A 25,326-nucleotide genomic window follows, 5' to 3' on the forward strand; every position below is an offset into this window, starting at 1 on the left:
GATCCCACAAGAACAATACTCTTAAAATTAAGTAAAATATAAGAATTAGTGATGTTTACAGATTCCAGAACCTATTAATGAATGACACAAGGCTTATTCTCAATAACAAACAAGAGTGTACAGAACAAAGAAGAAAAACTGTAGGTGTTTTTAAAAATTTTCAATGCTTCATCTACTTCTTTTATCGTAGTTTTTCAATACAGCCCCCCCCCCCCGAGTGAGTCAGAGTTTTCCATGACCACACTGACTGAGTAACTATTGATATGAACTTCTTAGTGATCATTGCTGCATTGGTGGATTCTCACCAATAACAGGATGTTCCACTTTGCTTACCACAACTAGTGTACAACTTTTTTTTACAATCTCTTTCTGCATGGTCCTGCTACCCCAAGTTGATCCATATTCGTTTTTTTTTATCAAACCATTAAGTAAAAAGGATATCCTTGTCTTGGTAATTCTAAATCTCCAATCTAAACACATCTTTATGATCTGAGCATATGAATATTTTGGGTCAGAAATGACTGTTCCATACCCTTTCCAAAAATGATCAATTATTTGGTGGCATCACACGACCTGTGAATTCCGAGCAGTGCCAAAATGCAGTTCTGATACAAGCTGTTATACCAAGACTTTGTTTGGTTTGTTTTAAATTTTGCAAAGCTAAATGAGAGCTATCTTCACTACCCATATCTAATTTAGCAGTGAAAGACTAGAGGGAAGGCAGATAGTCATCACCACCCACCATGAACTCTTGGACTACTCTTTTACCAATGAATAGGGGGATTGACCATCACATTATAATGCCCCCACAATTGAAAGGGTGAGCACATTCGGTTAGAAGGAGGATTTAAACCACTGCAGATTGCGAGTCAAGTACCTTAATAACCTGGCCAGACCACAAGACTTTGTATCAGCTGTGGTTGTCATATTATATAATGTACTCAAACCTCTGTACAATTCAAGCTTTATACATACAATGGGCCAGGTTCACCTTTCTTTTTATACAATTTTTTTTTAGCATTGAAAGTATTCAGTATTTCCTGTGCAGTTTCAGATATTTTAAAATTAGTGGGAAAAAAAAAAAACATTCTGGCAGTTCAACTCAAACATCCCAAAAAACAATAAGAATATTTTTAAAAATTTCACACCCAAAAAAAGTTTAATTTTGACTATAATGTTTTAGTTCTATTGAAAACTGCATACAACACCGCAAGTTTAATAAAATGAAATGTTAAAGATTATGTGCAGATAGATTGCAAAACATTCATGGAGAAGCTTATAATTCTAAATATCACATGCATACTAAATAGTATGAATAAAAGTGTAAAATACGTAGAAAATATATAACGTCAAATAAACCCATCCATGTTGAAATAAGCCTTTCAGGAGATAAGACAAAATTTAGAAAAACAGGTCCCACATGTAAAGTGAACTAAAATATATCATCACAAAAGATCAGAAAGCCATAATTTTTTTTTCGTACTTGTATACAGAATAACCTACTTTTTCTTTGATTTTGGTGATGGATTAGCTTTTGTTGAGCAATTAAAAACTACGGACTTCTGTTTCTTTCCCAGAAGTTGTTTTGATTGAGAAATATTTTTCATTTCTATCCTCTGTGAACTTTCCTGATCTTGAGTCTGTGGTAGTTGACAGCTCGTTGACACAACACCGACTTCTGTGGACCTTGCTAATCTGATTTCTACAACAGAGAAAGTAGAACAGCCTTAAACACAACCAGGTATTTGTTTAAATACCTACAAATACAACCGACTTTAATGTAATCGTGATGATTGATCTGTTTTTTTTTGTGCAAAGCTACTTAAGGGCTATATGCACTAACCAGTATGACAATAAACCTATGATCTAATTCATGTAATAAATGAAACGTTAAGATCAAAATAATCAAGGTCAGCAAGGGTACCAAATTTATGAATCATTGTACTCTTAATCGTTACAAGTTTTTATTTTGTGAGAAGCACAATCCTAGTTAGAAATGGTACATGAAATTCTGTACGTTAGTTACTAAGTTAACTGATCTACGTAGGTTGCTTTAACTCTTTAAAACCTGTACTTTTTTTGAGAGTTTTGCTGGAATTATTTGCATGATTTCCTAATAATTATCACTGTACTTTATAAAATTAAATTTTTTTTAATTTTGTGGTGTGGATTAGTTTTCAGTCAGAGGAACATAAATGTTATTTGACACTTACAATCCGATGGCTAAATTAAGATTTTTGGCCAGATGCTGGTAGCATCTGCTCGGCTTTAAGGAATTAATACAAAGTTAATGATAAGGTAGTTCTCCCCCTTTTATTCAAAATTAAAATACATTAGCATTAAAACAGAAAGAAAACCTCAATTTTTTTTTTATTAGTACTTAATAGGCTAAGTAATTTTTTTCTAGAGTACAACTCAATGATTCTTACTTCCTCAATTTAGATTAAACATTTTCCCAACTTTAATTAAGAATTAAAATAGGTTATTGTCAAAACAGAAAAAAAAAACACATTTTTGCTAGACTTTAACAAGCAGAGTTTAAAGTTTGAAAATACAATGGATTCCCAATTACAACTTGGATACCTCACCTTTTTGTTGAGTATTACGTTCCTTATCGTTAGATCCGTTTGGTAAAGCTGCTTCATCTGGTGCAGGAATGGGGACTTCTGGAAACACAACTCCCTCTGATACTGTAGCATCTACTTTATTGGTTTGAATGGTATACCGAGTTATACTTGAAATTCCTAAACTGGAGGCAGTTTTGTCCATTTTTGTATATTTAGGTTCATCTTTCAACCAGTTTTGTGGGTCCTTAGATGAACTTCTTACAGATTTCGGTTGTCTCTTGCCTGAAAGTATAAATCTGTCTTGTTCATAACTTATTTGGTTAATAATAAATTAACAATAAAGATAAAACTTGTATGTTTTAAACCATCTATAAAGTAAGTCCTACAACTATCAAAACTTAAATTTATTTGAGACATGTATCAGGTGATACAAAACTATAAGAAGCCACTCACTTGGCTTGACTTGGTTAGCATTATCAAGTATATTTTGTCTGTAAATCAGAGTAAAATGTACTCTGTTATTTCTATAAAGTTTGATTTATTAATACTATTTGTTAAAATTTGATATTTACTGTTCAGTTAATTTTTATTACAGGATTGCTTTGCATTTTTAACTTAGTACGTGGACTTAGGACTAACTTAAATCTCATAAGATGGCTGAACATCTTAATATATATATATATATATTCCATTTACAAGTTGCAAGTATCATTCAAAGCAAGAGTATTTAACTCACAATCGGAAATTAATATTACTTAATACAATGATTTTTTATAATACCTTTCAATTTTATTCAGCCAATGGGTACATTTTTTTAACTTACAATACAGCTTCATAACAATAGCATTATTAAAAAAAAAGTCACGCGATTTCCTGACTGGTATTAAGTAATATTTATTTACGATACAGACATTTCTAAATGACATCACTGTATGCAGCACTGGGGTTGTTGTAAGTCTAGTGACAAACCATAAACTTTATTTTATTTTAATGCAATTTACATCAAATTAAGAAAATTCAATATGTAATTAAAATAAACTTTTTTTGTTTTTAAACCACACTTGGCATTATCTGACCAGTCAGTTGACTGATTTTTTTTACCATCCAAATGTCTAATCATGGTATGTGTAACACCACAATAATATATTAATTTTAAGTATTTAGTGAGAACATGTGGTGTGTGTACTTGTACAAGTGATAACAACAGCTCAATCTAGTCCAGTAGTTAAACCTCAAGTAAAATAAAGTTAAGTAAAAACTCTTTTCAGTTACAAAACAGGAAATATTCCCAAGCCTATTCTAAAAGAATTTGTGAAGGGTGCAGTACAAAATATTTCTATTTTACTCAGTTTAGTAATAAAACATTCATGTTTAATTAAGGTGTGATGATTGGTAGCATCATTTACATTTATGACTTACTAAGCTAACTAAAACTGCATGTTTTATATGTCCATATAATCAGCCATTTGGTAGAGTAGAACAGAAAACTAACCATATAAAGAGAAACTACAGAAAGACCATACATTTAAGGTCTGCCCCTACCACAACCTCAAGAGGGGTTAAGGGGAACAGCAATATGCTGTTGCTCATGGCAGGGCAAAGATAATTTTAGGTTGTATTTACAGAAATGCCAAATAACTCTTAATTAATAAAGAGGTTATAATTTCATTTTAGGAGGTACCGGTTAGGCACATTTGGAGTATTGTCTTCATTTACCTTAAGAAGGATATTGAATTGTTTCAAACGGTTCAGAGGAGGAATACTAGAATAATGTCAGAAACGAAAGACTCGTACGAAGACACATTTAAGATCTCTGAACTTTTCTTATGAAAAAAGGAAAAGTTAGAACAGGATCTGATCGAGATGTTTAAAAGTGTTAAGAGAATTGTATCACCTATTTTTTGTAATTGGTGAGAATTGTAGGACAAGAGAAAACAAATATAAATTTTGGCAGGGAGGAGTCATCTTCATTAAGACTGATTTTATTTTTCTATCATGGTGGTTGACCTATGGAAAGGCTTGAAATAGGTAAATACAGTGTAGCCCCGTTATAACACGATCGTTGAGGTCCATAAAATGTCATCGCGATACAAGCGTGGTCGCGCTAAAACAGGGTTTTGTAAAGATGCACTTAAAATATTAAAAGTTATTAGTATGTAAACTATAACGAGGTCGGTTCCAGGGACCGAGCCTGTGTCGAAAGAGTTAATGACCCATCGCATTATATCCGAATTCACATAAAATCACTGTAGTAAATTCTAGTTTGGGTTGTTGTTTTTTTTAAGTTAAATGAATGGAACAGCCTCAATGGATCAACAGACCTCTTGTTGTCCTTAAATATTGTTATAATAAGGCACGACTGATATCGATAAAACTTTACACATCCATTATTTTTAATTCTATGCCCACTCTATATTATAATCTAATTTTTTGAAGATACAAAATCAAACTTTAAATACAAACAATTTGCTAAATTCTGGGTATAATAAAACTAAAGTTATCCACTCCAGTGGTTCTCAAATCTAAATTAAAAAAAAAAAAAAACAAGTAGCAAAAGTTTATATTTTTGAACTTACCCATTAATGGGAAGGATGTGATTTTTTTTTTTTTTCTGGCACAGTTGAAGAATACAGTTGTCAATTTCAAGGGAAGAAAACACTGACAAATCCATGCAGGTGGAGGATGAATTTAGAAGTGAGGAGAGTAGTGTGTATATATGTATATTGGAAGCTCAATTTGGGCTTATTACAAATTATATAACTTTTAAATTAATTTTTTCGCATACGACAATTTGAAAATCTTTTACCTAAACAATAATATTAAACTAATTAAGCAGTACATGTGTGAACAATGGAAAATTTTTTATAACAACAACAACAAAGGAAATTAATTTACAATTAAGGGTATCATCTATATATAGAAACGATAAAAATAAAATGAAACTTATTTTTTAATTCTTAATTTAATGCATAGTAAATATTTTAAATAAATTAAATACTAAAAGTATTTCCCATAATTTACCAACACTATAACAAGGTATGGCTTATAATTTATATTTGCACACAAATGTTGCCAATTTATCGAATACTTAAATAGTAAATTCGAAGAATTTATTTGAATTTTGATCATGAGTTGTACTTACGAATTACAAAATACAAGTACTGAAGTAGGTAGATCATTGATACTCACAGAGTAAAACTAAAAGTTAAATTGCCATAAAATTAACATTACTAATAATAAAATTAGGCTCTAGTCCTAGTAATTATTCAGTACCAGTACCAATAAAATTAGTAATACTAATAATATTACTATTTCAAAAACTAATAGTAATCATATAGTATTAGTATATTACTAACTTTACAAATTAGTTAGCCAAGTTACCTTTGACCATGATTTTGACTTGAAGTTGAAACTGATTTCCTTTTTTTTTCTGTCCCTGAGGTATAGGCCTAACTGTGATTGTTACAACTCAAGTTATAACATATATTGGTATTGTAATGATGCAAGTTCACTTTCAATTTTATACTAATCATTCCAAATCGCTAGTACTACTACAAGTTGTACCTAGGCCAAGTGTTCGCAGCATAGCTATATCACAATATTTAACCGTTACCACTTACCACAGTAGTACTAATAGCATTTAACTAAATCAAGCAACTACAACTTTATTTATATATGGTTAAACATGCCAAACTTAACCACCACAATACCAATGAGGCACAATAAACCCTGATTTCCAGCGATAAGTAACTGCCTCGAAATTATCCTAGACTAAATCGCCGGGAGTTTAAAATTTTCAGTTGCTGTATATTGCGAACGTTATTTTCGTACCATACTCATTTTAATTTAATTACATTTTAAATGTTAAATGAAAAATATTTTCAACAATAATACATTAATAAAACTAAGTTGACATTTTTATCGGTATTTTCGACATAATTTACTTCACTCAAATTCTAATATTGTGCATAAATAATGAGGGTTTGTTTCGAATATTCGCGCAAAGCTACACAATGGCTATTTGCGCTTTCTGAAATCCGCAAATTTGAATAAAAGGGTATGTTTTAAAGAGGAAAGATTTCGTGTATTTTTCTTTGTTTTTTAATTCAAGAATTAAGCTAACTTGAGATACAAGAAAATCAAGCAGCTCGGATAAAAAAAAAATGTTGAATATGACATTATATAAATTATAATGAACAGGAAATAAATGCATGTGAGTATATATTTTTTTATAAGTTTACCTTAACATTAGGATTTTAAACAAGAAGCCCTTGAAATTAAGAAAAAGGGGTAGTTTTTAATGGTGAAAAATCTGTGAAAGTGCAAAAATAGAAGATATTTTTATCTAAATTTCAAAGAACAGACTGGATAACGCACGTAGGCAAGGGGGGTGAGTTCACCTGAACCACCTATTTTTGTTATGTAAAAAAAAACTGCCACTAAGTTCGTGTTCATGTGAACGTTCGGCATCTGCTCTCCGTCGGTTGAATAATTAATTACCTGAGGTTTACACAAACCGAAGAAAGACTGAGTGCACTAGCTTTAACACATAATCATTATGACACTGCTATCAACACTGAAACAGTATGCAAATTATTTATGGAAAAGCATCCCAGAAGAATGGAGCATGCTAACATGTTATTTCAATAGTGCCTACATGTACGTATATGATAGCCAATGAGTGGCATAGCTAATATACTATTGTTATACAGAGTTGTTTAAATTAATACTATGATTTAACAGTTAATAACTACTCAGCGTGTAGATAGTACAGTACTTTACTATAATAAAACATACATATTTATGCTAATTTAAGTCTAACTCCCCATGCAGTGTTACAACAGAATGATGATTTGTTGACTTTTCATTGGATGTTTGTAGATTTTATGTGAACAGCCAGGCAATTGTTTAAGCTATATTTCATGCAAATTTAATCTCACAGCACCTATTTTTTTTACAGATTTTCTGGGGGCCTTTCTACCAAACCTCCGTAGCATTAGCATGCAAATTGTGTTTCGCACAATATGTGTTGGCTTTTGGTCTCACAAATTAGAATCCCTTTTCAAACATTCTGTGTACGGGTCTGGAATTTAGAATGTGTAACGAGAATGGGAACCACCTTACAGCTTGAGTGTCACTATCGTGGATATGACTGTCACTTTTATAACACACACACGGCCCTAAAATACAGAACGTGATTTTGCAGCAACCAGACGCGAACCATGGACTGTCAGATTCACAGCCCGTAACGATAACCACTGGGCAACGCCCGACCGTCATAAAGTATGGTCTTATGTGACGGTTGATATCATAATTTTTATTTGTCTTATCAACAATTTTCTGGAGCACTGCATAAACCTTATTAGTTTTTAATAGGCAGCTCAGGTTCTTAATTTATTTTATTTTATTTATTTATTTTTTGTTAATTTTTCAGAGTATTTTGGAATATACCAAATAATGTAAATGATTAATTTTATTTACTGAAATATTGTTGCTCCCCAGTGGCACAGCGTTATGTCCGCTAAAATCCGGGTTTCAATATCCGTGGTGGGCAGAGCACAGATAGCCTATCGTGTTGCTATGTGTTGATTTTAATCAAACAAACAATGCTGCATTGTTTTAAAGCTCGGATAGATTTGACGAATTTCTATCTACTAGGTAAATGGGATTTTGCTAGCTTTTTTTAAATAAATTTGAAATCTCTGGTGTAGATGGTATTTTTTAGCTCAAGCTTATTTACACTCCTTTTTCTATAAGCTAATAGTTGAAGTAATCAAAATTATTGAGTGTCATGGATAGCGAGTGGTAGGTTGCTGCCTTTCCTCTGATCAGTAGTTCAAAATTAGTGATAGCTATAGCTGAATCCTAAGGATCGCTGATATATCTGTAAATACAAATTCAGTCTTACGTATTTTATTCGAAGTAGACGTTGAGATGATGAATAACTTTCCAGCATAACTTCTCTTTAAATAATGTTGGAAATTCCGCTTCAACGCATTGGGGAATTTGCAGAATTGCGCTTTTAAAAAAAATACTATTTTACTTGAATCCTTGGGTGGCAAGAGAGCCATTGCCTCACCAATACATTTTTTTAGAGTGGAGATATATTTTTTGCCCCACCAATATGCTTCAGCTGAGAATTCTTTTAGTCAACCGAGTCTCCTTAAAATTCAGTTGTGAAGTGCAATGAATCAGAAACCCTCAAGTCTGATAATGTTAAGCGTTTTCCGAGACGTTGACAAATGCGACATAAAATACCAAGTTAATATTTTCATTGCAGAGAATAAGATGCGTTACAAAATATTTAGCTTCTTAGATATTGTATGATTTTATATGTGAATATGTTTCTGTTTCTAACAAATAAAATATATTTTTATTAATAATTATTTCTTCATCTTTGCCAATCCAATGTATTTCTTGGATCAACTTCTCTCACTCCTTGTTACGAGCCCGGTGGTTAGAGCGTCTGACTCGCAATCTGAAGGTCGCGGGTTCGAATCCACATCAAACATGCTTGCCCTTTCACCCGTGGGGGCGTTATAATGTTACGGTGAATCCCACTATTCGTTGGTAAAAGAGTAGCCCAAGAGTTGGCGGTAATGACTAACTGTCTTTCACGGCTAAATTATGGGCGGCTAGTGCAGATAGCCCTCGTGTAGCTTTGCGCGAAATTCAAACCAAATCTTATTATGATTACTAAATTCATGTCAAATATACGAAAAATATTAATATATTGGGGAAATTAAAGTTTCTATAAAAATTGGTCACTATTAACTAATTTAAGAAAACATTTCGCAAAATAGATTTAATTAAAAAAATATATTTAAAAACAGGCAAGAGTGATCGTAATAGGTAAAAGTTTGATGTTGCTGTTTTTGAGTGTCATTAAGTTAAAATGGCGTACCATATCAAAATTAAATGAGCTAGAAATGTGTGATAAATCCTTTATCTTTCATAAGCAATTAAAAAATTTCGTGTTGTATACACATTACGTTAAAGGTAATGTGTAACACACAAGGTACAGGATATAACTGCCAATGTTTGAAATGTGTTAACGAGTAGATGCCTTCATCTATTCTTGATAAACACCGTCAGTATCTGTCGTAAAACATTGAGTAATTCTTAAGCAACTGCTACATAATTTCCAATGCAAATATGAGGGATTTGCAAGTTAGGCTACTGAGATATTTATGTGCGAGGCCGCAATGCGCATTCCCTAATATGGATAAACATACACTATTTGCATCTTCTGAGTTTCGTTAGACTCACTCCCCAGTTTAACACAGAGCTGAAAATTGACACAAATTAACATCTTTATATGCATAACAAAAATATAATTTTCGCACTGTAGAGAGAGAATCAATACAGTTCATGTATTTTCCCTGCGCCTAGGACTAGGAGTAAATATAGTTGTATGCTGTGCTCTAACTGTATCTGTTTAATGATACCAACAGTATTGAAAATAATTATAAAAACAGTGAATAAAATGGGAATACGGGTAGTAATACAAGAGTTTTTAAACTATTTCAGTCATACGTTGATAAATTTACGGTAACATAATAAACGTGTGTACTGATCTTTTTAAAGCAAATACAGAATACTAGTGCATTTAATTAATTATTCACTTTTATTTTGTACTTCTTGATAGAATGTATTGTACTAATGATAAATTGACCCTCTAGTGGCAATTACTCATTGTTCGTGACTTGCTCTTTACAATAAGTTACCGCCCTAACTAGGCCACTTTCAACACAACACTAGTAACTTTTTCGAAGCCTTACTAAGTTCCATATTATTGTTTTGGAATAGTGCATGTAGAGATACCACGAACTTCTTGAATAATTTATATTCCATATACCATGAGGCTATGTTGTGAACTTTTTTAAAGAATTTCGCCAGTATTGGTATCGGTAACTATATTTATACAAATTGTCACCAAAAGTCTGTTATGTGTTATGGGCCATTTTAAGCCTTACTGATACCCATTTTTTTGGCGTATAAAAGACGAAACAAGTCTCTACCATTTAAAAAATATTTTTATATCAAATTATGAGAATATCTTTTATCCAAATTCATTCACTCAAGCAAAAAGGGTAGGATGAATATATTAAAAATTAATGTCCTTTTTACACCCTACTTTTAATTTTGTACTTTAAAAACTAAATTATACATTTCTTTAGCTTGATAAAAAATTAGACAACTTATGATAAGATACTTGATTCCAATTTAAAGCCATTAACATATGCAATAGATACTAAATGTCAGATAGTTTTATTTCAAAATGATTAATACGTTATTTTAGTGTACTAAATGGGTTTAGGGGAATTATTACACTGATGTGTCTATCAGAAAAACTACCAAATTATTTTTTATACCCTAGAATTTTGAAACTATGAATTATTATTGCAACTAAAATTGCTTTATGGTCTCATTTTTTTCATATTTATTTTTTGGCAATTAGCAGTAGTACTTCTAAAAACTATCACAAAATGATGGACAGTTGTTATACAAAAATATAAAACTATTGGAATTATATATGATAGATAAATACACAAGCTACTGAGCAACTGACAAATTATGACAATCGAGCTTCGATTCACTGAAAGTTGGTAAAAATACCTCCAATTATGTTTATTCAATATAGATCTGAAGCACAAAACGTACGATTTTATCTAATGCACACCTGATGACTTCAACTTGATTAGCACTTCATGCAACACTTATGATAAACAGTCAGTTCAGAGACCAAGGTTCGGATATATCCATTCCTAATTTCGAAATGTTGATCAGAAGAAGGTAAACAAGATACCAATTTCCACTGTTAAACGATCGATCGCTCTTAACTAAACAGCAGAATTTATTGTCAGTTTTATAAAGTGTGTCCACAGCTGAAAGATCAGAACATGCTTAGCACCAAAGCAAGGGCTCAAACCTTGGATCTTCAAATAACTATTTAGTTGGAGTGACTAATAAAACCAGTAGTGGGCAATACGTACATTTTTTTAGCAAAGATATGTTTATTAACATACGTGATATATGTACACGTGTTTGCACAGACACACACACACACATATATATATTTGTTTAGACTGTAAACTTTAGACTTTTGAATTTAAAAAATAGCAAAGATTATTATGGTTTTAATACTAAGTTATTACAGACTTATGTTAATAATATTGAATGAAAGGAATCTTATTAGTTTATATATCAAACCTTGAAACATTTTTTAAAAATAGACAAAACTGTAAAGGTATATAAATGTGAATGGTTAGTAAGGCTGTTCCATTTACTTATGTATTAAATTTATTTATTTAATCCAATTTTGATATAAGAGTAGGTGAGACTATTGCAAGGGCCTTAGCTCAGGATTTTTTTTTCTTTATGGGGGAGGAGGGAGGGAGTCCATTTACGTTAAGGTCTATCATAATGAGACATCTTTAATTCCTTTTAAATTTAAAAGTGGTACTTGTTTTATTCTATGACAAATTACAGCTGAATGATTAAAAAATAGCAACATCCATTTTTCTTTTGGCAGGACCACCCTTGGCCGTGTGCGTGGACTAACTTATTTTTTGTTTGCATGTATTTGGTTGTTTCTAAACGTGCATACCACAAATAATCTGAAAAACATTCGAGGGATTGAACACTAATATGATCCGGAATGTTGCATTAAGACAAAGTTGAAAATCCGTAACAAAGAAAAAAGAGTCAACACAAGTAATATTTACATAAACGTGCAAGTTTTACTTAGACGTACAAACTGTACAGTTTTCAGTTTTGATACACCAACAAAGGTTATTCATACTTAGATAAGATTATGCAGATTTCATGTTTATTATTTTTTGTTCATCATATTTCCCATAGTATTAAATATGGAAGACATTTTTCATAAGTGGTATCGATGAAAAGTTGTATTAAAAGGCTCGCTCATAAGCGATATTCCCTCATAAAAATGGAAGGTCAAAGATTTTTGCTTTTTTTTTAAGAACACTAATTATTAGTTACTTAAAATCACATATAAAACAAAGTTGGGCTATCTCATCTCATTATATTGTCTATTTACAAATATATATATTCTACATCAAAAACTGAAATTTACTTATTTTTTGTTCCGAGATCTGCAATATTATTATTGCAAGTAACTTCGGCAAGATTTCCGACTTTACGTATGCATTTTCTGTATCATACAGTATTTCCAAGCGATGAAAACCCCTCAATAACTTTCACTGTTGCATTTATATATATATATATATATATATAAAAAAAACTCCTCTCCCAGTGTCAGGTTTATTTTTAGACATAAACATAGACACACATGTGGTATTGTATAATTACTTACATCTCAGTTAATACTTGTTATATCAACATGAATTTTGTTCGAACGATAATTGTCTTAATACTTCACAGATGATTATATGCTCAGATTATAAGACGTTTTAAGTAAAATGATTATTTGGACATTTATTTACAAAATTAATATGCAACAATGTTATTTTTTTAAATTAATTTTGAAACTAATGAGTTTATTGTATACATATCTCTCAAAACAAATTACTTAATATCACACTTTACAAAACTAAAACAAAGGTTATATAAGTGTATACCATATATGATATTAAAAGAGTTAATAACTTAACAACTACATTTACAACTTTCTTCTTGCCAACTAAACCATACAAACGGGAGTTTATAGAAGACAACTGGCCTCCAGTTAGAAATAAAGATAATAATAGTTATATAAAGCTCAAAACTAGCTTAAAACAGTTCCGTCTTGCCAGCTTTACATAATAGGACCAAAAATTTATCCAAAGCATATATCTCTCTCCATCATTAGGTCACATTTCAGAGATTAGCCAATTTGCATACTAAAATTAAAGCATCAAAATTAAGAAACAGTTCATGGTTTGGTTCTATTCAAGATACTGCTTTAAGATACAGAAGTAAACTGAAAGAAAATTTGATTCTTTTTTTTTTGCTTTATCAACCTCATCGTTGTTCCGACAAGCTGAGAAAGAAGTTACAAATTTATCAAAATATACGGAACTTTAAAACTTACACTACTAGAATTTTTTTTAATGCACATAACTAAATTATACCTTTTTCCAAACAGTCTACGTACAAACCCATTGTAATTAGAAAAATATATATATATAGAATTAATATTTCCAATACAAATGTAATATTTTAACTAGATCTTTGACTACTCCTTTAATAGATATAACATGTTTTTGTTCATCCTGATACTGATCTAATTAATAAAGTCTAAGTTGAATTTAATTAAAAGTAGGAACTTTAAACATAAGAATACATACCTAATAATGCTAAGAAAAGGCATATACCAAGTTCAACAAATCAGCTTTAATAGGGAATCATTCTATTTTGGACTAGTTAAACCTTTCATGACCTTCACAAATGACTAAAAGAACACAACCAAGTTTACTTGATCACATATATTTACATCCTTAAGCTTTATCACTGGGTTTAAAACAGAGCACTCTACTTATTAAAACAAAAGTTAACAGTTTTAAAATGGCACTCATGCAGTTACCTGTTGTACAGAATACTTTACTGCAGTTGAATATTAGGAAATATACTATTAGTTACAACTTTAAAGCACTGTATTCATACACAGTGCTGTAAGTCACTATTATACAGAGTGCTGTAAGTCACTGTATTAATACACAGTGCTGTAAGTCACTGTATTACAGTGCAATGCTGTTAAGTCACCATATTATGACACAGTGTAGTAAGTCACTGTATTAATACACAGTGCTGTAAGTCACTGTATTCATACACAGTGCTGTAAGTCACTATTATACAGAGTGCTGTAAGTCACTGTATTAATACACAGTGCTGTAAGTCACTGTATTACAGTGCAATGCTGTTAAGTCACCATATTATGACACAGTGTAGTAAGTCACTGTATTAATACACAGTACAAACGCACATCTTCTTGGGCGATCTGCATTTTATTTTTCTGTTTAAGGAATTTTCAACCACAAATGCTAAAAAATTAAGAACAGAATGATTTTGAAATATAAAATTTTGTTTTCTTCAGATTTTTCTTCCACTTGAACCACATCCTATGTCTTCCAGTTTTGGATAATCATAATTTAACTTTACTTAGAAGACAGATTTTAATATTGTTAACCTAAAAGTGAACTAAAGGAGCAAATTGCCACCGACAGATTACCAGCACTTCTAAGAGAAAGCACCAACCCATAATCCAAACAAGTACTCACAATATACTAACACCATATGTACAAATACACTATATCTTGCTCAATATAACTTCATTTAATCATTTCTCTGTACATAAAAATTTAGAACTGAGTACAACATGTTTTTTGTTTGTTTTTCTGAAATAATTATCAAAACGAATAAATGTTGACTAAGCCAGGTGACGTGCTGCGTACACCAATTATAAATGTAGTGAAAAGAAATGGGTAAATCTTACATATCCAGCATAAAGATTAACTTTCGGTACTAATAATTCATCTATTTTGTGGGACCTAGTCAATCACTAATCTTGCATGTTTTTACTAAATACACACAAGTCCAGGCACTGATAAGTTTGATAAGACTACTTGAAGTTGGTGACACTGTCAGCTGATATTAATAAGATTTTCCTGAAACTGAGTTTAGTAAAAGTGTTAGAACTATGAACTGAATTTACTAGAATGAAAATTGCCTGAAGCTACTAAAACCACCACTTGAATTTAGCTACCTGAAGCTTCTAAAGTTGTACGGTGAAGTTTACTAGAATTAAAACTGTCTGAAGCTACTAAAACCACCACTTGAATTTAGCTACCTGAAGCTTCTAAAGTTGTATGGTGAAGTTTACTAGAATTAAAACTGTCTGAAGCTGCTAAACAAACAACTAGAATTTAGCTACCTGAAGCAGCTAAAACCAATAACTGAATTTAACAGGCTTACAAGTTCTGATAAAAATCATGTTAAACATAGATCTCCACCACTTCTTAATTTTTCAATTTTTGATTCAACTTCAGAGACATTTAGATAGAGCAGAATTCTTCAACTGGATTGGATGACAAGATAAAACTTCTATGAAACACTACTTATATATATACGTCATACACTACTCTAAAGGTTGAGGTTTAAATGCTGAAAGCTGACAAAGCATTAGAAACCAACAGGCCTAAAATTTGTGACCAAAAATTATAGTATCTGCTGATCTTTTTCCCTCTTAATTTTTTTTAGATATCAGATTCAAAATTAGAGGCGTGTAAAAAGAGCATTTACCTAAACTAAAGCTGTGTGAATTTTACACTAGTAAAGCTGTTAGAATCTGTAAATTGTTTAAAACTGCTGACATGGTTTTTTTGACTTGAATAAAGCTCCAAACTCTATTAAACCATTATTTTAAAACTGATATTACAAATCTAAGAAACTGGTCATTCAAGAACCTTGTAAACCAAATATCTACTAATAACGAATATTTTCTCCTTGAAATTCTTTAAGAACACGAAGTTCGTTCATACCTAAATTCACCGGTAAAACTGTCACAAACCTCAAAATATAATTTCAGGTGATAATTAATGACCATTTTGTGGAACATAGTCAACCAATGACCTTATATGCATGTTTTTACGATATACAAACACCTATAAGTCGAGGCATAAATTTTTTAAAAATATTACACAAGTGTAATGCGTTAAGAAATATGCTAGAACAACTTTAAAACATTATTCATTCACTAAGAATGAAAGAACATGTTGATAACAATTTAAAATCCCCCCCCCCAACTTTTTTTGTAAAATGCTTTAACAAAGAATTTAACTATTAAACAGTAATTAAATTTTTTTTAGCTAAAATAAAAAAAAGGGTGCCAAGAGTAATGATTTAAAAATTCAAGTGATCGGCCTAACACAACATTGGGAATTCTCAAGCTATTTCTCGGTCTTATTGTAACAGGATAACACTGTAGGGAACATACAGTGACAAACATTCAAAATTATACACTCCAACTATATTTCAAACATTTAGCTTCATTAACGAAAAAAAACCTTGGATATTCTAATCACAATTCATCAATTTCAGTATACAATTCATAAACATCATTAAACAAATTTTCTGTGGTGCAAAAGAAGTTAAAATTGGGTAAAGTAGTCTTTAGTTAAAAACCCTGCGTATCAACATACACTTTTCAGTATAACAAAAGGTATATTTTAAGATGAAGAATACACTGGTGGTGATTTCCGAACTTTAATTGATGCCAAAACTAATTCATCTTTTAATCAAACAGGAACTATATAAATTAACACATGGAAACCTAAGGAACTGTTTTACTAAATTGTGAGAGTATATAACACGAGATAAATCATTTAAATTCCTCAAATTTTAAGTTACAAAGAGTATTGTCTTAATTTCTAAGTAATAAACATCTCCAATGCAAGGAGAAACAATTTCCTTTAAATAAATCCTTCCAATATTAACGAACTTTGAACCAAAAGTAACCATTATCATCCTACTTTATCTGGGGAAACCACCATCAGTGAGCCTAATTAAGTAGATAGTCATAAACCGATGTAACAGTGGCACATTCCAGTACTAGAAACCACACGGAAGGCAATTAAAATTATACGTTCGTAAACATAACAGTTTATTATAGCCCTAACCTATCACTATCTTATGATAACAGTAAACAGATCTTTCACATTTCAGCCACCTAATAACGTATGATATTTTTCATACAAACATTGTCCAATATGAACATAAATGTTACAAAGTCTCAGCTTCAGACATTTTGTTTCACTGGTTCAAATGACTAAAAGTTTTACAAATTATGCTACTTTTATTAAATAATCTGTTAGTTTGGTTATCTATACATCTAACAGAGCAGGCCACAAGAGGGCAACATTTACATGAAATACATTCAGGTCTTCCTCTGCCCGGGGAACCTCATTCTTTTCATCTTTATCTGTCCATAGATGGCACCACCGGGCAAGTCCTTGCTATTGGAGCTTTAGACTAGGCCAGCTAAGTGATGGAAAACTGAAACAAGAATCGGTAGAAAAAATTTTCTAAGGTCATTATAACATTTCATGTTGGAGAGAAAAACTGAGGTGATAAATGAACTTATAAAACATTAAATAATTATCACCATGGTCACCACTCATGAAAACTAACTAAAATACATCACAGTAGTTCACTTTGAAAACTATGACAAACCTGACGTCTGAGAATGATGTTAGCTTTGGTAGTTTAGTCGCACAAACTTAGAATTTCAATGCAAGAAAGCATGCTTTATAACAAAATAACTAATAATAAACAAAAAACATATAGCTTGAAACTGCTAAGAAATTATAACAAAAATATACACATATAAAACTGAATTTTTTAAAAAAAAGTCAGGGCAATGAGAAAAACAAAGTATTACATAATAGACAGCAATATTCAATTCACGTTATTAAATAATGACAAAGTATTAAGATGTAAGAACACGATAAAAGAAATATCAATAATAATTCAGCTAGAAAAGAAATATCTATTGAGAAGAATGCTACAACAAAAAAGCAAAAACAAAACATCCACTAAAACTTGCACAAAACCGACACATCTCTCAAAACCTCAAACAAAAACACATATTTACTTAAATTTATACTTTTACACTTGTACAGAGAAATGATACAGATCTAAAGCGTTTCTTACAATTAATCGGTAACTTTACACTTTCCATATAGCCATGACATAATCGCAAGAAAAATAGGTTTTAAAAACTTTAATCGGTAGTGATAGTAACACTAAAAGCTGCCACTTAGTTTAAGAGGAATCGCTTATTTAGTTGTTAGAAAGTTTTTAGTCATTCGTTTCTTTTCAATACAAAAAACAAAATTATTTCTAAGGTATGATCTTTTGTCTGTTATGTAACTTTCAAGAACAAATATTCGACAATTCCAGAGCTGTTTAACGGATCCTTTTGATATTTTTGATACAGAATCCCCCGCTTCTCATTTAGTGTAAGCAAGATCACATTTTCTAGGTGCTCCAAAATGAATGTCAAAATGTCGAGCAAAAACAACATATTTACTTATAGTTACATTACAGATGTCCCAGAATGAATATCAAAACTTGAAACAAACTAAAAAAATCTACAGATATTAACATTCTGGAAAATTTGGGAGGAAAATAAAGGTGTCTATATATATACTTACAATCTACGTATTCCGGAAGGCTTCATCCACGGGAACAACTTTTCTTCTGGTTCTTTATTTATTGGCCCCTGCACTGGTAACTCTTCGATAGTTCTTTCTAATTCTCCCTCGTTATCTGACCTGAAAAAAAAGAAATGTTATCATCTTCGCTAACCGTTTTTTTTTAACCAGACTGGTCTTCCTCTGTGAAAATGTACATTTTAAAACACAAAATAAAAAGTGCTACCCATTAATTAGGAAAACACTCTAAAATGATATTTTGATTCACTCGTCAGAACTTATTGACCTTAGGTGCACAGGTAGGGGGTCAAAGTGGCACATGTCATGACCTTTTACAGAGTGCCATTCAACATGGTATGTGTTTGATATCAGTTATCAACTATTCATTTTACCCTACATTGTGTACAAGGCAGTTACTATTCTTCCTTCATAACGTTTTGTTGTTGTTCAGAATTTGTAGTGCATATTGGAAGGATTTAGACATTTTGTAGTGCATATTGGAAGGATTAAGACATTTTGTAGTGCATATTGGAAAGATTTAGACATTTTGTAGTGCATATTGGAAGAATTTAGACATTTTATAGTGCATATTGGAAGAATTTAGACATTTTGTAGTGCATATTGGAAGGATTAAGACATTTTGTAGTGCACAATGGAAGGATTAAGACATTTTGTAGTGCATATTGGAAGGATTAAGACATTTTGTAGTGCACAATGGAAGGATTTAGACATTTTGGCAATAAACAAAAATTTCTCTCCAGAGATAGTAGTACAAGAACTGTTTGATATGAAAACACAAAACAAAAAAAGAGGATGAAATGTTGGCCAAAATAAAAAGTGTATTATTATTATTATTATCTGGAGAGTAAGGTGTGTTTTTTTCTTTACCTTAACTGCCAAAATGTCTGCTGAAGTTTTTATTCCTTGGCATCTTATATTGCAACTTGAAAATAGCAATAATAGTTCTAAGCAATCATTTTCCAATCTTTACTTCAGAGTTAAAAATCTATTAATATGAAAAATCCAGATTCAAGCACATCATGAGAAAAGTGGGTAATACTTGATGTTCAGTGTCAGTCACTGGCTTCCTTAACACATCAGTGATAAATCTTAAAGATTTATATTTGAAGTCTGATCCTTCCTTGGAAAATAAAATTGAACTGTACAAAGTCATACTGTTTTGTATACATCTGTCAGCAGAATTCAGTTCGTGTACAGAAACATATACACATCTACCTTCAGATCAATATTTTTTTGTTTAATATTTACATACTTTGGAGGAGGAGCAGGCCTGAAGATAGCAAGTTCATCTAGAAACATATACACATCTACCTTCAGATCAATATTTTTTTGTTTAATATTTACACACTTTGGAGGAGGAGTAGGCCTGAAGATAGCAATTTCATCTAGAAACATCTACCTTCAGATCAATATTTTTTTGTTTAATATTTACACACTTTGGAGGAGGAGTAGGCCTGAAGATAGCAAGTTCATCTAGAAACATATACACATCTACCTTCAGATCAATATTTTTTGTTTAATATTTACATACTTTGGAGGAGGAGTAGGCCTGAAGATAGCAATTTCATCTAGAAAAATCTTCACATCTACCTTCAGATCAATAATTTTTATTTAATATTTACATACTTTGGAGGAGGAGTAGGCCTGAAGATAGCAAGTTCATCTAGAAACATATACACATCTAACTTCAGATCAATAATTTTTATTTAATATTTACACACTTTGGAGGAGGAGTAGGCCTGAAGATAGCAAGTTCATCTAGAAACATATACACATCTAACTTCAGATCAATAATTTTTATTTAATATTTACATACTTTGGAGGAGGAGTAGGCCTGAAGAAAGCAAGTTCATCTTCCAGTTCACTTATCCTCGCTTTCAGGTCATTTCTTTCAAACATTATTCTTTTCAGCTCATCTATTGTAAATCGTGGCCTATTGGGGTCATCAAGGTCAATCACCATCTTTCCCCTCAAATCTGGCACAAGTTTACTCTGTAAAAAAACAAACTTGAATTCAAAGTGTGGAAGAAACATTCTCGTACATTCTGGGATTGTACTACACTTTAAAAAAAGAATCAGTGTTCAGATCACATTGAAAAAAACAAGTTAGCACCTACTGGTTCCTCTCGCTGAATAAAAGCAACAAAAAAAAATTCACACTTCACATAATATTGTAAACTAGCTCTACACAGGAAAACAGAGCTGTGCATTATGTACTAGTTTAAACCATGGAAGAAAATGAACAATTGATCATAAGGATATAGTAAATGTTGGTGCTTCTCCAACTATTTTCTTATCTTAAGCAATTCTGATTAACATGTTCAACATACAATTAAACATTTTCACGGAACTTAGCTAACCTCTTTTTGATGATGCAAGAAATAATATTTTACAGAATTGAGGAAAACAAGACAAATGTATGTTTCACAAGTACTTCATTTATTACAACCACGGTTTTGCCCATCAGTTCCTCCTCACTTGTCTCTAAGTGAATGTCAAGGTCACTTATGGTTCTTTGGTTAAACATATATATATATATATATATAATCCCTGCTACAAAACATTTCAGTCTATTGTAGTTAATGAAGTATTTGCAAAATGTACAATTGTTTTGTTTTCCCTCAATTCTGTAATTATGGAGTTTCACCAAGTACTGACAATTCTTGATTTATTACTTAAAATAAAAAAGTAGGCAGGCTCTGGTAAAGAAAAACAAAGCAAGAGAAAGTGGGAGCTTGGGTTTGTTCCATTTTTTTTATATATTTTGACTAACATTACACTCTTCTTTTCCAGGCAGTAGAAAGAAAGAGAGAGAGAGAGGAAAAAAAAAAGACATAGATAGATAAATAAAAGTACATAGAAAAAAATATTTCTCAACCTACTTCAGCCTGTGCAAGTTCTAAGTTTTCCTTTACTGCTACCCCCAAACGTTCACGTAGCTGTTGAAGCTCTTTCTGATGTTCTTCTACACGTACTTGTAGTTCTGCTTTTTCTTCAACAAAAGTTCGCATCTGAGATTGCTGGTGCTTTTGTTTGCGTCGTAAATCCTTGTTGAGGTGCACCAACTTTTGAACCTGTTGCTGAAGCTGTTCAAATTTAAAATTATTAATCAGTCATAAACTTAGGTTTAGTTGGAGGTAAACATGAATGAAGTACATTTATCCACTTCTCATTTGGGGGGAATTTGGTGTTTACCATTTTAATTAATGTTTTGCACATCTTTAGTATGAACCACATCACTGTCCAGCATAGACCCTAACTACCAAAAAGATTAGTTTACCAATTTTATTGTTTTTACTATAAAACCACTAGACATTTAACCAAAAACACAAATCAAAGTTTGGCCTTCACTGAAACCAGTATGTACACCATTCTTCCTAAATAAGCTGATATTAATTATGATGCAAAACAAGTGACTTTAGTGGCCACAGTATGCATTCTCATAAAAAAAACTGGATAGCTATGCTACTTACAGATTCTACATCGTTACACTTCTGATGTATTTCCCTGTCTTTCTGGTCAAGTTGCTCCCTTTGCCTGTCAACAATCTCTTTCAACTTCTGTGCTACCATCAGCTCCTGATCTGGGAAACAACCTGTACAACACGACATTTATTGTCGTAGAAGGACTGTTCTAATTATGTACATCATCATAATAGTCGTATATAAATAAATACAGACAAGTACGTCACTACATAAAAATATATAGATCATAATGTTACTACAGTAAAAATATACTCACGTATAGGCCTTCCACTACAATGGAAGATATAACGTCACAACCAAAACAACACAGAAAAAAAAAAGATGAATATCATAGCTATTAGAACACCAGAAGATACACACCACAGTTACTAAAGGCATAACGACATAGATCATAGATACTAAATGCACGATGATGTATGTTACAGATGTTTTAACACAGAGAAGGTATAAACCACAATTACTAAACAAGATGATACAGAACCCAACAAAATATGATATAGATCACAGATGCTATAATACAGAGATGATACAGACTACAGTTACTCAGCAAAACATAATACACATCATAGTTACTCAAACATAAGAAGATATATATCAGTGGTCCCCAACTGCCAGTTCATGGGGAGATTTCAGATGGTCCCCAAGACAGTTGGTCTTCAGTTGGAAAAGGGATAGAAACGACTAATATAGACCATAGTTACTACAATACAATAACATTTACAGGTCATAAGTAGTACAAGAAGACAACGTCATTCAGAGTTATTACACAAGAAATAAATCACAGTTACTACAAGATCATGCATCTGTCTCACACTACAATGCACGGGTATGTATAAATTTTGTTTTATTACGACAGAAAAAGACAATAGAACACAAAAAATATACACAATGGTTATTATCTCAACAGAAAACGTAGCTCAGTGGTCCCCCCCCCCTCTACATCGTGTAACAATTTGAAGAAGGAAAACTGTGAAAAAGAGCATACGTATATCTCAGGAAAAAGACACACAAGAATAATATTTGATAACAAACTGGATACAGCATATTCACTACTCGAGAAAAATTCACAATAATTACACAGGTTTTTCTTACTTGTTGACTTTTCAGACAGGAAATCTTCCTTCTCTTTCAGTGAGCTACTCAGGCGGAAATTTTCCTCCTTCAGCTTTGAAACCAGTTCACTTAACTGGTTGGTTTCTTCTCTCCAAATGTCCTCTATATGTTCCAACTCCTAAAAAATAAATTTCAGAATCAGAGTCTTAAACACAACAAACGATTCTATTTAAAGGGATTTATGAAGCACAAAGAACATCTGAAATGATAAGGTATGGAATGTCACAATTGCCGAGATCTACTGTATTCAAATCCAGCATAGTATTGAGAAAAAATTAAAATCTGAAAGGAATTATGGGAAAGATAACAGTATTCGTTATAATTCCACTTATACAAGACTTACTTTTTTCTACTTAGAAACTTATTTACTGTAGTAACCCAAGTTATAACACATAATTTTCAAAGCAAAATAAATATAAAATGTTTTAAAACTTAATACCTGAACTATTTTTAATTCAACCACCTATTAAAGTACCTTATATATTTAAACTAACCCTTTTAACAATAATATACACAATTTAAATGGATGTTTTTTGGATATTCCTATTTATAAAAGACACAAAATACAAAGTACTGTAATTTTTAAATCAGCAACATAGTTTTGGTCCTTCAAAACATTACGTGAACAGCACGACAAATTTTTTCTGCCTTTCCAGGCAAAATTCCATATTTTTCCAGACTTACACATGGATTCACGACACACCGATATTTCAACTTTTCTTCAAATTCTGCTTATTTAAAACCTTTTTAGCTGCTAATCTGATTACATTGGGTAACTGAATATTTGATCTAATTCATCATTAAATTTAATGAATTACACTATCATCACCAGATAAAATAACCTAAAATTACAGACCAAGATTATATTAAAAGCTAGCAGAGACCCACAAAACATTTGAGTCAAATTAGTATCTTTATTGCAACAGTACATCTTTAAAGGATTTCTAGAATAATACAAAATAATTCTAATCACAGAAACCAAAATCTATAAGTCCACTTGTCTTAGGCCTAACATTAGTTAAGCCTTTTATTAAGTATAGCCTATATTCAATAGAAAGATAAATTAACACCGTAACTTGTGTACATTTTTTGCTTTTGTTTAGTTAGGGCTAAACTTTACTGTACATAATACTATCAATAAATAAACTTATAATGTTATTCAACAACCTAATGTTAGACCTTTTTAAAAACTTTGATAAGTTGTTGTACAAAATGTCTACTAAAGGATATTTACACCCGCCCTTTGTTTACATCCATTGAAATGAAACTTGCGCACATTTTCGGGACAGAAACACATTGAGTATTATTATAGTAGATACCAGTAATTGGCACAGTTAACCAGCAAAGCATTTGTACATGTTGTGAAGTTTGGTTTTCAAAAAGTGGAGGCACAACTTCCGACTTTTCTAGGTTTGTAGAAATTGCAGTCATTCTTATGATTGTCAGTTGATATGCACATTATATAGTCCTTTGATGAAGCTAATTCCTTAAGTTTTCAAACATATTCACAAGATGAAAGTTATAGTTGTATTTAACTTAGTTTAATACTTATTTTTTTTTGTAAATTTATGATGCTAAACAAATGTGCTGATTAACTAAGATATTATTTTCAAGTAACAAAATCTTATGCATTTTAATTAGGTAAATTAAAACAGGTTGATGTTTCCTTTATCGTCTGTTAGTGTGACATAAGAATAGGGGATACAAACAATTTCTTGAAACATTATTCTCCAACATGTTGGGGAACAAGTGCCTAATTGTCATGATTGGAAATTATAACATGCCACTTGTTAAATTGATATTTGTTATCTTGAAATAGATTTACTATAAAGAGGAAGTCAGAAGCTGCATGTATTTTTAGGTTATAAAAAACAACTAGTGATTCACTTCGTTGGTATCTTTGTGGCTGATGCCATGTAGTGCTAGAACCGGTACACGTATATGTAGATTTTAAAAAGGTTCGTA

General features: G+C 31.4%; 2 protein-coding genes across 3 annotated transcripts in view; both read right to left on the minus strand.

Annotated features, from left to right (window-relative positions):
- Positions 1-1,503: 1,503 nt before the first annotated feature.
- Positions 1,504-6,330, minus strand: LOC106471334 (the record flags this gene model as incomplete). The annotated part of the gene is made up of 3 exons (XM_013931932.2): positions 5,949-6,330; positions 2,589-2,849; positions 1,504-1,702 (listed from the first exon to the last, which is right to left on the minus strand). Coding segments are annotated over exons 1-3 (470 nt in total), but the record flags the coding sequence as incomplete, so codon positions are not given.
- Positions 6,331-12,288: 5,958 nt separating this feature from the next.
- Positions 12,289-25,326, minus strand: part of LOC106471336 (RILP-like protein homolog) — a 23,483-nt gene continuing 10,445 nt past the window's right edge. For both annotated transcript variants that reach the window (XM_013931936.2, XM_022399947.1), the window contains exons 2-7: positions 23,341-23,479; positions 22,237-22,358; positions 21,646-21,849; positions 20,580-20,755; positions 18,743-18,862; positions 12,289-17,582 (exon numbers count right to left, since the gene is read on the minus strand). In XM_013931936.2, the coding sequence (XP_013787390.1) occupies positions 17,543-17,582; positions 18,743-18,862; positions 20,580-20,755; positions 21,646-21,849; positions 22,237-22,358; positions 23,341-23,479 (801 nt within the window). In that variant the 3' untranslated portion in view covers positions 12,289-17,542. The remainder of the gene's footprint in view (positions 17,583-18,742; positions 18,863-20,579; positions 20,756-21,645; positions 21,850-22,236; positions 22,359-23,340; positions 23,480-25,326) is intronic.

The sequence above is a fragment of the Limulus polyphemus genome, unplaced genomic scaffold (assembly GCF_000517525.1).
Source record: "Limulus polyphemus unplaced genomic scaffold, Limulus_polyphemus-2.1.2 Scaffold4552, whole genome shotgun sequence".
In the NCBI taxonomy this organism is placed as follows: Eukaryota; Metazoa; Arthropoda; class Merostomata; order Xiphosura; family Limulidae; genus Limulus; species Limulus polyphemus.